Source organism: Episyrphus balteatus, chromosome 3, assembly GCF_945859705.1.
Source record: "Episyrphus balteatus chromosome 3, idEpiBalt1.1, whole genome shotgun sequence".
NCBI lineage: Eukaryota > Metazoa > Arthropoda > Insecta > Diptera > Syrphidae > Episyrphus > Episyrphus balteatus.
Window position 1 is genome coordinate 111,545,955 of NC_079136.1, and position 15,028 is coordinate 111,560,982.

The 15,028-nt window shown below is 30.0% G+C and overlaps 2 protein-coding genes across 6 annotated transcripts in view; one reads left to right on the plus strand and one right to left on the minus strand.

Moving 5' to 3' along the window:
* LOC129913067 (protein I'm not dead yet-like) overlaps positions 1-15,028 on the minus strand; it is a 45,052-nt gene that overhangs the window by 24,152 nt on the left and 5,872 nt on the right. The window lies entirely within an intron of this gene.
* Positions 1-15,028, plus strand: part of LOC129913068 (protein limb expression 1 homolog) — a 51,467-nt gene that overhangs the window by 14,857 nt on the left and 21,582 nt on the right. The window contains exons 1-2 of one of the 4 annotated variants that reach the window (XM_055991488.1): positions 2,143-2,481; positions 13,308-13,455. The exons of 1 other annotated variant lie outside the window; for it this stretch is intronic. In XM_055991488.1, coding sequence (XP_055847463.1) covers positions 13,377-13,455 — 79 coding nt within the window. In that variant the 5' untranslated portion in view covers positions 2,143-2,481; positions 13,308-13,376. Of the gene's footprint in view, positions 1-2,142; positions 2,482-9,574; positions 13,456-15,028 lie in introns of those variants that run through there. 2 more of the 4 variants (XM_055991485.1, XM_055991487.1) reach the window with 2 other exon arrangements.

Consider the following 15,028-nt stretch of genomic DNA (forward strand, 5'->3'; position numbering starts at 1 on the left):
AAATTGTTCACAAAAACAATTTCTTACTGAAAGAAAAAATCAAAGTCTATCGAATCCTTGTGGTTTTAGATTTGTGTGTATTTTGTATAACTAGCAAAGATAACAAGATACTTTTTCCAAAATCTGAGGATAAGTTTTAAAGATATCGTGAGCACAAAGCCAAAACCACGAATCAGCAAAATTGAAGTTTTGAGAAAAACGGCTTTAAAGTTTTGGATACTTATGTATTCTTATGGAAGCTCGTGCAATGGAAATTGAAAGTTTAGGCTTCTAGGCAACAGATGGAGGATTGGGACCGACGCATTTAATAGAGGGACCGATAGCAAATAAAATGTCGCATTAAAGTGAAAATGTCCAAAAATGCAGATTCGTGGTTTTGGTGATGTGCCGACGATATGATCATTTTCATAATGATCAAAATTTTCGACTCTTTTTGTTACTTTACGAGTTTTTGTCTATAACTTGAAAAGCAAGCTAAATTTCTACTTTTGAAAAAAATAATTTTCTGACTGAATTTATTTAATTCATTTTTTTTCTGCTTCGTGGAATTAGTGTCTTTTCCACAAAATGTGCTTTTTTGTACCAAAGCTTAATTTACATTTGAAAATGTTCAAATTTTAATGGGATTCCATTTATACTGTCTGAATATCGTCGGTGACGCGCGCAAAGTGTGTAACTCCACTTTTTTTGTCGAAAATAATATTTTGATGGATCTGTTAGTTTTAAGCGAATACTACAATTTCTCAGACCAGAAATTTCCATTTAGTTCATAGTGAAAACTTAATTCATAATAAAAATTGTTCATGATTAAAATTTAAAAATTTTGTTTTTTCCTCTCCTGTAAAAATTGGTATAGCGAACGGGAGAACCGGTTCCATTGAATAATGGATATTCTATAAACACCAATTTTTATTGAGTTACAAAAATACTTTTTCTTAAATTTGTTTCAGCGATTTTGTGAGATATTTATCATGTACATATGACTTCGGAGAAAAATTTTTATTACAGAATGGCTTAAACTTCTTGGAAAAAATGCTCATTTTTATAAAAAATATCAATTAATGTCTGTAAACATCAAAATGTCTGTCCGGAAAATGTTTTTGTTCTATTGATCTTGATGAATTTCACTCACTCTCTTTTCTGTTGTTAATATGTTTTTTAGGAAATTTCTCTTTTAATCTATTATATTTTTGGTTTTAAATTACTTTTCCATCAGCACTTTCTAAAAAAAAAAAAAAAAATCAAGTTCGCACCTCAACTCTTTTGTTTTGCTTTTCTTTCCTAACAGCGCTAAGTGCACTTAAATGTATTTCAATTTGATACACCAACTCAAGTCATGTTCTGAAGTTAACGCCTTCAATACCGCTTGGCTCTTTTTTTTTTTTTTAATTAATAAACAATGTTCCCTTGCCAAAAAAGTTCCAATTTTTCTCCTCCTTCCCTCCAATCTTCTTTGAATTGAATATCAAAAGCACATTCACCTTTAAAACATCATACACAAAAAGCAGATACATTGAGTCTCTATACTGCACTAAATATATCAGAACAAAAAAAAGGAACCACCTTTTACCTCACTCAATACTCCGTTATCAACAATTTTTTGATTACTTTTAATTTCGTTCCGTTGTTCCTCCTTAAAAAAGGCAGGAGAAAAAAAACGAAAAGAAAATATTGTTCCAACACGAGATATCAAACTCTTATCTGAGTACCGACAGTTTTTCGTTGTGTGTAGACACTCTCAAATGAAATGTATACAAAAAATATGGAATGAACAAAAAATATAAAACACAAAAAAATATAATCGACAACAAGAGCAGTTAAAAAAAAAAAACTTTAAAAAAACATCGAAGAGATCATACCAAAACCGTTCAAGAGAGAAAAAAGACATACAACAGGTACCTTCCTCTCTTATAGGATATATAACTTGAAGCAATAAAAAAAAAAAACTGAAAAAACACACACAAAACAAAACAGAAGAAAATAACAACATAAGAAAGAAACATCATATAAAAAAAACATTAAAGGTTCGATTTTCCTTCTCTTCTTTACTTGAGAGATTTTGATTGCTGCAGGCCCATCAAGGCAAAGGCAAGTTTTTGGTTGAAGGTAACTTTTTCTCCTCAATTTTAATGTGGTACCTACCTGTATGCAGGAACAACATTAACCATTAAACAATCAAAAACATAACACCCTGGCAACCCATAACATCTAGTTTAGTGTGCTTAGTGTGTGTACCTGAGAAATGGTTAAAACTCTCTCCCTTTAGTCTTACATATGTGTCGAACGTGTGTTGACGTGAATTTTGTGTAATTTAAGCGTGCAATTCGTTTGGATCTCAATATAATAAAAAGATATAAATCAAATTGAATAATTTAATTTTATAAAAAATCTTTAATTTGGAGTTTTTATTGATCAATTTTTGAAAAAAATAAAAAAGTAAAAATAGTAATCTTTTCATATTCGTAAATCAAGTGTATTAGTGTAAAGAATATTTTTTTTTTTTCTGTTTTGCTATTTTTTTTGTTTTGTATTCTTTGTCGGCTACCATTTGTGGCTTTCCTTTGTGTGGTTATTTTTAGTTTTTAACTTGTTTTGGTTTGTTTGTTATTTTTTATTGTTAAACAAAAGAAACAAAACAATATAATTTTAGGGCTATTTCATAAAATTATGGTTTTTATTATTTTTTTGTCTAAAAAAAAAACAATTGAATATTTAATTGAGAGTTCATAATATAATTTATGTAAAAAATTAACTCAAAAATGTTTTTTGTAATATAAGTACTTATTCGAAAATAAAAAACGTTTAAGTTCATAATTTTTGAAAAGATGTTTTTTAGCGTATCAAAGCACTGTACACTCTTACTTGACCGTGCAAATATAAGTTTATAAGCTCAAATTTTAAGCTTTGACCATCGTTATCTCTGTTTAAAAAATAAAACTGATATTTCCTTGATTTTGTGCATTTTTCAAAAGAAATCTGTTAGAAAATGAAAGCAAATTTATGTCAAAAGATTAAAAGATTTGAGTTAATTTAAAGTAAGTTATTTTTCTGTAATTGAATTAAAACCCGTTTAGGAAGATTATTTAGAATTACTTCACAAACTCTAGTGCTAATTCATCTAATTTTTTTGCCAGGCCTAACTTTAATTTCGGACTCAACTACTAGACATATATCGATCAAGTAATTTAATACTTGCAATTAGAAAACAAAATTCAGTTTTGAAGGTTTTGACGTCAACTCTTTTGTTTCATATTTTCATTTTTTTCAACATTTAAGTATCGGCTTCAAATTTGTAAAAACGGTTCATAATCTCTTTAGAAAAAGGTTCATACTCTTGCCTACTAACTTGAATTTATTTATTAAACCATAAATCTTTTGTTTTCAACGAGGAAACTATAGCTTTTATATAAAGGCTTTATGATTAAGTCTTTGTTTATCATTTGATCTGCTTACTGTGGAACAATACAGTTGAGAAATAAATACTTAAAAGAACTCTGGCCTCAATTTTTTTTTCATATCGTATTTTCTAAAGACACATTTTAGTTAATCAAATCTTATTCAAAAATTCAAAATTTCAACTTAAATTCTATGAAATATTAATCCAGCAACAATCTTGAAATGGAAACATGTTTTAGATACATGTTGATTTTGATATTACAAATTGTTATATCATTATTACAAATTGTTCTGTGATAGATTCTCGTCTGTTAAAGCGATTCGCCAAAAAATTAAGTTTCGTGTCCAGATAATTTTGTAAAGTTCTTTCATTTTCAAATTTATAAAACAAAACTACCTTATTTCCTTTCCATTTATTTAAATATCGACAATTAAAATGATGAATCTTTCAAATCTCTTAAAAAATTTTTAAATTTCATTTTTCATACGAGTTTGGTTACGTATTTTTAAGAATGAGAAATTGAAAATCATTTATAAATGTAAAGTTTAAACAGTTCGCATTTAATGCGTTTATGTTATGTAAAATGTCATAGGTACATGTATAATTTGATTTTGGTGCTGTGATCATAAATCATGTTGTATTGATATCATAGTTTAATATATTTAAGTCAACAAAAAACACTGAAATAAACTCCTTAAAAACATAAATCTTTGAACGATATAAATTCATTTCAGAAGCAATGTGTACGTATCCATATAGAAGGTTCTTTTCCTCATACAAGTAGATTCTTGTCCAGTTTCACAAATATACCTGCAATAAATATATGTAATTCTCCTACACTACATATATCTACTACAAATTCCCTGCAACATTGAGCTGCATCATCAGCAAATAGCCCCTCCAACATGTACTGCGCACTTACTGCATCATTTTTTTTTCTTTTTTTTTTTTATTTCTGCCTTATATCTTATGCCGCTACCACACTGCTGTACTCTCTGCTTTACCCTGAGTCTACCACCATCTTCCTCTTACCATCGTCTTATTTTCAGTCGCAGTTTATTAAAAAGACACACAAAACTAAAGTTAAAATAAAAAAAAAATAAATAAATAAATAAAACACCACCAAACAAATAAAACTAAGCAAAAACCTCAACACAAAAATATTCGCGCATCCATCCAACAGAGCAACCAACAACTAACAATAAAATAAAAAATAAAAACAAAAATATAAAAATAAAATTATCTACAACAAACCACCTCGCACAGAGAGTTGTAGTTTATCCCACAGATTCTTCATCTTTTAAAACTTTAGTTTGGTGTGAGAGACTCCGTGGATTTAAGATTTTTGTTTTATTTATTTTTGTTTTTCTGTTATCTTTTATTTTTGCTTATTCTGTGTACAGTTTTATTTTTTTTTGTATTGCTGTTGCGCTGCTGCTGCTGCTGTTGATGCACTTCGATTTATTTTTGCGAAAAGTTGAGTTATTTTTGAGATCCTTGTGTGTTTTTCTTTGCCTTCTTATTATTTATATGCTCCCCATACATCTATGTTTGAATAACGAGACAACTGCAGGACGACTTTTGTTCCATGCTATAAAATTTAAAAATAATAAAAAAAAAAAACATTGCATACATAGCTCTGTATTTCTATATGTCTTATGACTCGGACTCGAGAGGGATATAACATACAAACGATCGTATGCTGCAGCATGAGGTTGGAGACTGTGTGTGCATAGAGTACCTAAAAGACTAACATTGGAACTATTTATACTTCAATGGATGTTGTTCATGCCTCCTGTTGCTTGGTAACTGCATTGCTGAATTGTCAGGGGTGGATTTTAAAACCATTGCCGCCCCCTGATTCAGGGGCGTATACAGGTTTTCTTCTTGGGTAGGCATAAACTTGAAAATGTGCTATTTAAATTAAAAATATTAAAATTTGTTTGTTTTGCATTTCGAATCGAACAGTTCCGAAGAGTTCTAAGAATAACCAAACAAAAACGTTGTGTGATTCGTTTGCTTTTATTTGTTTAGCCGTAAATCTTCACCAATTAAGACCATCCTGTCCTTAAAATACAGTGTAATGTACAAGTACTTCGATTGAATAATTTGCCTTTAAACAACTCTGCATTGTTTTCCGATAGTCCAGAATTATTTTACAAGTTTAAATAAAATCTTTTTAGTTTAATAACACTGATAACTTTCGAATTAATTGTCTTCCTAACCTCAGGCAAACGAATCGCAAGGTTTTGCAAAAAAAAAATTGCATTTGAAAATACATTTTTTTTTTTAATTTTGTTTTTTTTGTTTTCTTTTAAGACGATACAGGATTCAAGTACCTCTGTCAAAATAGTAAGGACAAAAAAATATTTTTGGCGTAACAGAAAATATTAAACAAAATTATGCTATACTCTGTCCGATAAAAATTGGCAGTACAGGGAAGGTAGGGCATTTGCATCTCACTCTGCTTCACGCCTTCTGGATATGTCTATCACATAAAAAAGCTCACTTAGCGATGCCGTATTATGAAAAAAAAAATGTTTCGAAAAGGTACCAGCGTTACCATTTTGTCAGTAAAATTTCACAAAAACGAAAAAAAAAATAAATTTTTCGTTTAACACCAAAATAACAAATAAAAAATTCACTCATTTAAGACGCAGGCCGACCCCACGCATGGGTACAAAATTTTGCCTGTTGAAATCTTAAAATGCATGTTAAAATGTTGACATTAACTGTTTTCCTACATACACAAAATAAAAATCAAATAGCCACCAACACCACGACAACACATATGCTTTTTTTCGTTCAAAAAGCTTGAAAAAAGCATTAATCCTGAAAGCTCTTTCAGAAAAATAATAGAAAAAGGAGTAGTTTATGAAGGAAGTTTACCAATGGTAACTCTTATGTATTGTGTATACTTTTAATAAACAGCTTTTATGATTGAGTTTCATTCTGCCACAGATCGTGAGGCAGATCGGTCATAGGAGGGTGTACTTCGCTTAATAAAGAAATAACAACAACAATGCCTTGGCACGTCTGTGGTGTTCTTGTATGTTTCAGGGGCATATTTTTCGTAAATTGCTTTTTAGCAATCGTTAGGTCCCATTGTTTTTGAAAAAGCTCTCCCATAAGGCCTGTACTGCCAATATTTATCGGACAGAGTATAGTTAAGATATTTTTTCGAAATTTCAAACGGCATTACTAATTAAAGAAATGCTTTAGATCACTTACGAAGGATTTCATAATATTCGGCTCTCATTTAATCAGCTTTCAGGTATTTATCAGCGGTTTAAAATATAAAACATATTCAGTTATATTTATTAGTTTTTCTTAAATCGATTTTCGAGATTATTTTAAGTGACCTAAGCTTGCTTAAATATTTAATTTGCCTTTAGAAGAGGTTTGCCTATATTCTTATCTATTCTCGGTTTAGTCAAAATTAAAAAAATTATTTGGATTTTAAATCCATACAAAGCTCTACAGCACAGCTTAACTTGTAGCCTATCAATGCCTTATATTATCAAACGAATCAAAATAATCCTAATCCAGCATAGCGTTCGCTAAAAATATGACCACATCCCCAGATATGGCAAAAATATTTGGTTGAATACCAACAAATTTTTTGACTTTTCATTTTCGTTCTTGTTCTAAAACTTCGACATTTTGAAAATCATCGTACTCAAAAGAATTTAGTAGAACACAACAATTTCTTGTTTAAGTTTTGAGTGCTTGGGGGGGGTCATGACCCCGTGACCCCCCCCCCCCCCCCCTGTATACGCCGTTGCCCTGATTGACGTATAATTTTAGAAATAATCCTATTTCATTTCAATAATCCTATTTCATTTACTAAAATATTTTCTTTTGAAGAGTTTCCAAAGTTTTTTAGACCCCAGGCATCCCAAAATTAGTGGTGCATCCTCAGTCTTCAAGTTCAAGAACAAAGTTAGTTTGGCAAAGCCCCTTTAACATTTCGTCTAAATTTCAATTAATAAAGCAGGGTGTATTAACTATTTCACAAAATTTCGTGAGGTATTCAAAATTGGTTACCAGTAAGTACAGCCAAGGTAATTCAAACCTAGTGCTAAAAACAAAAGTGATATAAAATAAAATACAAACAAAATACCTATGACTAAAATACTTTATTTTATATCGCAAGAAAACCATAATCCCATTCGAAACAAAGCCAAAACAAAACTTTATCAAGTTCGTTTATCAACTCTTTGGTTTAACTTTCCTAATAGAATTGAAAGCACTTACATGTATCTCAATTTGGCACTTCAACTCAAGTCAAGTGTTTTTGTTTCACGTATCTTATTGTTAAATACATTACTTATACGTTATTACACAGCTTCCTAGTTGCTCGATATTTTTAACAAGTTCAGTGCTTATATATTACTTGATATCCACATATTTTAACCACCTCTGCCGCCTCCTAAACTCTCCGCCTTAAGCAACACACCATGTTGCTCAATTGGATATTCCTCTTATGTGCAGCAGCACTGTGCAACAACTTTCCCGGTAAGTTTGTGTTTATAGTACTACGCGGGGATACAAATCGCTAGGGAGTTAGATAGGGTGATTTTTCCTAACTGAAACGACACTCAATTTTGTGGGTAATAAAACACATACTCATCGGCTTAGTAGTATAGTTTTATGTAACCAACCGAGTTTGTATCTTTTTTTGTGTTAGTTTCGTTTCGTTTTTTGTTTGTTTTTTTTTTTGTCTATTTATGTATTTAACCAAGGATACAAAACAAGCAAACTTAAAACATCGCACAACGCAAATCAAGTTGGCTAAAAGCCCCATCCAAAACATTGAAGACGGCTTACACTGCGAGGGTTGCAGAAAGAAGAACACAAATCTCTGGTGTTCTGGATTTAACATATTGTGCCGGTGTTGGTGGTGATGACGATAGTGGTAGTGGAAAATGAAGAAGGAGGAAGTAAAGTTCTGCAAATTTAATCCAATGCAGCAGGAGGTATCATTGGGCAACAGTTTTATACCAAAGACCGAAACAAAAACCTATAGAGTGGGTGCTAGTGGACAGTTTTAATGATCGACAATAAAAAAAAAATAGAAAACTTAAATTGAAATTGTGTAGTTAGAGGGCATTTTGTGAGAGCACACACGTTGCTCTCATGAACTCTTTGTGTTTGTTCCTAAAACCCAAAAAAATGTTGTAACTAATTTAAGAAAAAAAAAAGAGGACTACAGTACGGGTCGTTTGATTTGACATATTTATTATTTCTTTTTTATTGTTCAAGAATTCAGTGAGATGCGATATATTTTTAAATTAATTATTACTATTGTGTTATAATTGTATTTTGTTTCAACTTAGTTTTGTCACAAACGATTAAATTTCACATAATTTTTAGAAAGCATCCTATTTTAAATCGATTGTATATCTCTTTCAAATCTATTTCAAATCGATTGTATATCTCTTTCAAATCTGGACACCTTTTCACAATTCTTATAAATAGTCCTTATAAACAGCTCCAAATGAATTCGTAATTCTTCTGCAAAACTTATAAGTAAATGAATTTTCTAGATCTAGCAAATCATTTGAACCATTTGTAAGAAATTGTTTAGTGAAAAATCACGCTTTCAGTTTTCCTGTACAAACTATAAATTTTACAATTCGTAAATCTGCAAATGTTTGCTTGTTATTTCTTAAACACATTTTACAAAAAAAAACTGCCAAATTTGTTTGCGAATGGCTTGACGGCAATTGAAGTTGCGAGTCTGGTGATAAAAATCGCAAATCGTTTGAACGTGCGAGAATTTTCGAACATGTCAAAAAATATATATACATGTTTGCGAACTTCCTCTTCAGTTTTGGCATGGAGTTAACACTTTTGTAAGCCCTTTAAATATTTGTATATTACAAATTGTTAGCGGAATTTCGCAGGATTATTGGACTATGTAAACACCATTCACTCAATTTGGGAAAGGAGCTATATGAGGGTTTGCATGCAGAGTTTTTTGAAGTCCAAAGCATTAATAACATTGTAATGTTCAAAGATTCTTCAGTCACTTTCGATCTTAGGGCCGGTTTGTTCACACTCGGTTATCTTTTAATCTAGGATTATTCCATACAAAAATCCTTGATTAAAAGATAATCGAGTGTGAACAAATCGGGGCTTACTCTATAAGACTTTTGCAATTTACTGATATTGATATAAGAAGTTTAATAACATTCAAAATCAATCTTTAAACAAAAAATAAAACATTTATAATACATCATCTTCCTTCCCAGATTTTCGTGTCAGTAGCTATATACCTTCATTATACATTCAAATTCCAAACTTAAGACAAAAATCTTGTGATGCCACTTTTTCTTGACAATCCTTATCAAACTGGTTCTTAATTTGTTCTTATTTTATTTTTTAGCAAAAAACGAAAAAAAAAACCAAAAGCACTATCTTTCCAATATCTGAACCACTTTATATTGCTCTTGGTCCGCGGGTAGTACTTAAAACATACGTTCATTTATGGTGTAGTAGTCGGACCGTTTCTCATTTTAATAACACTCGCATGACTTGAAACCAATTTATAACCTACTTACTGGACACAAGGCATCACAGGCCTGTCGCTTCGATAAATTTATGTACATTGGTTCAAAAATTAAAAAAAAAAAAATAATAATAATAATACAAAAAAGTGCAACAAAAAAGAAATGAAGAAGACGAACACCACAAAACGTTCCCCAAAGGAGACAGTGCGCAAATATATTACTTATAATTGTTATCATAAAACTTCTGGGTACCCGGTTTTTTATTCTTCCATTTCCCGAAGAGTGTTTTTGGGTATTTTTTTTTTTTTGTTTGTTTGTTGTTTTTATGGAGCTTTGTTTCTTTGTTTTCAGGGAAGATGAACGGACAAAAAAAATCGGGTGTGGAATAAAGTAAGCAATTGCTTTATCGACCGTATTTTATATTAAAGTTTATGTACGTTAATTGACCTTAAACTGTTGCGGTATGTTATCCATCTTTGTACGGTTTTTTTTTTTGTGTGTTTGCTATGAAGAAAATCGAGTGTGATGTGGAAAGAAAATAAATTGATTCTAACACAATGGAAGTGTTTAGTTGGAAAAGAGATTGAGTGACATTTTCACTAACAAAAAAGGTCTTATATTTGGTTTTGTTTTAGCAGGAATAAAACAATAAAATAGAAAAAAAATATTTTGAAATGTTTTTTTTTTTTTTTGTAATTTCTTGTCTTCTTTGGATTCAATATATTACAAAATGCCCATAAGCCATAAAAACAATATCATATCAACAAATCCGAAACAAAAATGTTCAAGGATGTGAGTTACCTGAACTCGGTAAAAAGGCAGTTTGTACCGAAGATATGGCTTATTTTAAATATCCGGTCAGTAGTGAACTTTTCAGGTCTGGGGAATCATTGTCATGATCATGATCTACCCAAATAACAAATTAGTCTTTGCACTTTGTGCGAATGTCTCTAATGACTAATTTGTGATTTGGGTAGATCATAATGAGGTTCAATCACATTTTGTATAGATGAGATGAATGCTTTTCATCAGATCTTCTCCACTGTGCTTGAAAAGCTCTGCTTCACTTCAGCACAATCTTTGTTGGACTTGAGTATCGAATATACATATTTAATCTCATTTTGATAAGATGGTAGTGAAATTTTGGACTTAAGCACCATTTCGCAGCTACTGAAAAGTTTCATATAGTTTTTTAAGGTAGGATGTAGCTTCTCTTCAAATTGCAATTTTCAACATAGGTACATATATAATTTTCCTCGTAGGTTTTGTCTGTTTTAAATAATTCGTTGGAATTATTATAGCGATTTGAGTTATATGACCTGTATGTAGAGCCGAGGCTGCTATTGCTATAGCTGCTTTTAATAACTCTGCTCTTCCACTGAGTAGAGAGAGAACAATTGCGATTGCTCTTCAATATAACTGCTCACTGCTCGATCCTCAGCCTTACATAGATCTAATCCAATTCGCTGTATCATTTTTTTTTATATGGCCATGGACCTATCAAGTGAACAATGAAAATGTTCAATGCACTTAAAGACTGTTTTCATAATAAAAATGCTGTCTATTTTTTGTAACTTCGCTGCTTTTTTTCTCGGCTCTTTAAAAATTCATTACTTATTTGTTCGTCATATTTATAATGATTTGATAAACGATAAAAAAAGCAAACATGTAGGAAAATTTTAACTTGATGATGACGAAACAGAGAAGTGCTATTTGAATTATCATTGCTTCACTGCAGGCATTTAAGGAGTTATTTCTTATTACAAAATTCGAAAATGCTAACTTACTTCTTATTTATCTTTAATTCCATATTTTCAATCATATTTCAAGAAAATGTAAAGGGTAATTTGCGGCATTAACTTCTATTTAGAGAGTGATTTAATAGCAGCTATTAATCGCTGCTTTTTTGTATCCTGCTCACTCCTATCACTGCTCTTAAAAAATCGCTCTTTAACATATCCCTACCTATCCTCGATTTGGATGAAATTTCGAACATCATGAAATCTTGTACTCGCATGTTTTTTTTTTCCAAGAATCTTACTGAAAATATTTTAGAAAAACTCGTTTTCCTATGACATGCGTTCAAAATAGCATAAAAATTGGTGTTAGAAATATTTGTTGAATGCATTGTATAATGTTAAATCTGAAAAATAGTCCCCTGTACAAAAAAGTCTGTACATTTCAGGATAAAACCATCATTGTAAAACCTATTTTTGCATGTAGTTTTAAACATTGAGCTAATATTAAGAACTTCTTATTATGAAATTTAAGGAAATCTAGCCAAATTGTTGCCATATTTCCGATGGATTATTTTCAATTGAAAGTGCAGTATTGCATTCGATTGGAGTTCAAGTTTTTCTTTTTAAAGTCAATAACTAGAGGCGTTTAGTAAACATCCATTCGTCCATTCGTATACCTTCAATTTTCCAAGCAATACGAGTCAGCAAAAATAAAAATTAAAGAAAAAAACATCAATTCAATGCTCACTATCAAACTTATTTCAAGGCTCTATCCTCTATATGCATGTCAATCAAATAAGACATGAAAATCGCAGGTAATGCTGCATTGGCAGACCCATCTTACTTTATGGCTGAAGCAGATATTGCATTTTCTTATACCGTGTGACTTGCCGCCGCCGCCATGCCACTTATCGATAGTAATGACAGTTTAATTGAAAAGCGTATTTTAATCGCCATAAGCAGCTATGTGGCGCAGAGCACTTAAGTGCAAGAGCAGGCCTTATGGCATTTTGAATTGAGTTTTTTTTAGTTTCTTCTTAAGAACTCCTTGTTTTGCAATTCCACTTTCAATTAAGTTATTTAATTAGCTATTTAGGTTTATTCTTCTACTATACTAAGTTTTAACTTAAAGGATAAGAATAAAGTTAAGCTTACTTTTTGGTTTGCAGACACTACAAGGTCAAATGGCTAGACGAAGAGTAGGTACCTATTTTCAAACATTTTGTTTTTTTTTTTTGTTTAATTTGCCTTAAAAATGGTTAAAACTCTAGACTTAACATTTTTTTTTGATTTTTGAGGAAAAGAAATTGGATGTTAGCCGAAATTAATTAGTAGGGATGTCTACTAAGCTTCAATGGAGTCGAATTCAAATGCATTCAAACTCATGGGAGGTAGTCCCTTTTGAAGTCTGAATATAAGCTTTTATGTTAACTCAAATCTCATTAGAATAAAGATGCAAATCACTAGCTGAACATGATCATTCAGCTTGTTCCTAAACTTTTAAAAATAATGCACAATAAAAGGATTTTAATTTTTATTTAAATTCAACTTTACGAAAATCAATAAACAGCTGAGAAACTAAAAATACCCACAAAGAAATTTGTGAGTAAAAATTGTTCAAAATTTAAACTAAACTTTGAAAATTTATACTCGCAGCATCAAACAATAATTATTACAAAATCGTCAAAAGTTCTTGTTTGATTAAAAAGCACACTGAATATCTCAATGATGATGGTTTATCCAGAAGAGCCCTTTTGGGCATTACCCACCGTTCCAGGATTGTACGATGAAAGTGACTATCGTGGTAAGTTTTTTTTCTTTTTTTTTAAGTAACACCAGTTTGGAAAGTTTTTAAAAACAGAATATTGGAGAGTTAAGTATTTTTTTAGTCTGATCTTCTTACTAATGAAACATAAGTTCAAATGTCAAAAAAGTCAAAGAATTTTAGATCTTCTATACAGCTTATCTAATGTTCCATAAAAGCATCTTATTAGATTTTGTATCAAAGTAAGTTATCACAACATGCTTAAAACTATTAATTCAAATAAATAGGCTTATGCAAATTTTTAGATTTTAAGTACTTTCAGCATCACTGGAACAAAAACATTTTTGTAGGATGTTAGATTTTTGATATTTCAAAAACCTTACCAAAAAAATATGAGGAAAAATTAACGAAACCCAAACTAAAAACTGAAAAGATCTTTACACTTTTTAATTTTTATTTGTATAGTAATTAAAGCTCAAAAAATTGCAATATTAGTTAACCCGGCCGAACAGCTCTGATTCTAATGATCTTTTTTTTTTCAAACGTCGGTAATTATAAATAATTTAATTTCTATAGGTTAAAAATTGCTGGTGTTGTCGTATTTTTTTTATTTAATTGAAGATTTTTGTGAACAAACAAATTTTCTTTTTAAAAATTTCATAAATTAAATGAACAATCTTTTAATGTCTAGGCAATTTAAGAAAAAAATATATGAGAGTGAGGAACAATCTTCCATCGTTTAACTGATGGTTGCAATTTTCTCACAAATTGACTTCAAACACAAAGAAAAATATTTGAACACAATGGTAACACTTACAATATTTAAATATACATTTTTAAACAGCTAGAAGCTTATTACTATTTGTAGAATTAAAATTAAGTACATTAAATGAAGTGTTCTTGAAAAACTAGTCCTCAAACTCAGCGTTTTGAAAAAATAAATTATTGAAAACATTTTAACATTGATTTTTAAAAATTTTTTTGTCATAAAATATGCATTTATCTGTCAAAATTTTTAGCCATACATATTGTTATTATAATTCAAAAAAAAGGGAATGACAATATGTATTATAGTTTATATAAAAAATTAAAAAGTGTTACATTTTCAAAGAACTTTTTTTAATAGAAGTTTTTGAAAAAAATTTAACTTATTTTTTTTTTTCAAAGTTCAACATTTAAATAAAAAGTAATTTTTCGTCATTCAATTGCCTCTATTGTTGAAGGTTAAACAGAGAAAGTTTGAAGGTCTTGTTTGCCAAAGTCTTAGAGAAAATGAGTTATTTCAATACAAAAATTCAGTTTTTTTTTCAAAAAAAATCCAATGAAATTTAAGTAATTTAAAATTTATTGTTTCAAAACTGTGATTATACCTTTTCCTCTTCTGAATTCAACTTACAATATTTATGACCAAAAATTTGTTTAGGATCTATTCAAATTTTACTGCGAAAAAGTTTGAAAAAATTCATTTAAATTGTTTTTTATTAAATTTTTTTTCCAAAATTCTGACTTTGAGGGCCATTTTTTTCAAAAATTTTTTGATAAAATTTATTTGGTTTAAATTCAGCAGATAGGAATAAAATACTAGCCTTCTAAAAATGTGCGTTTTAATATT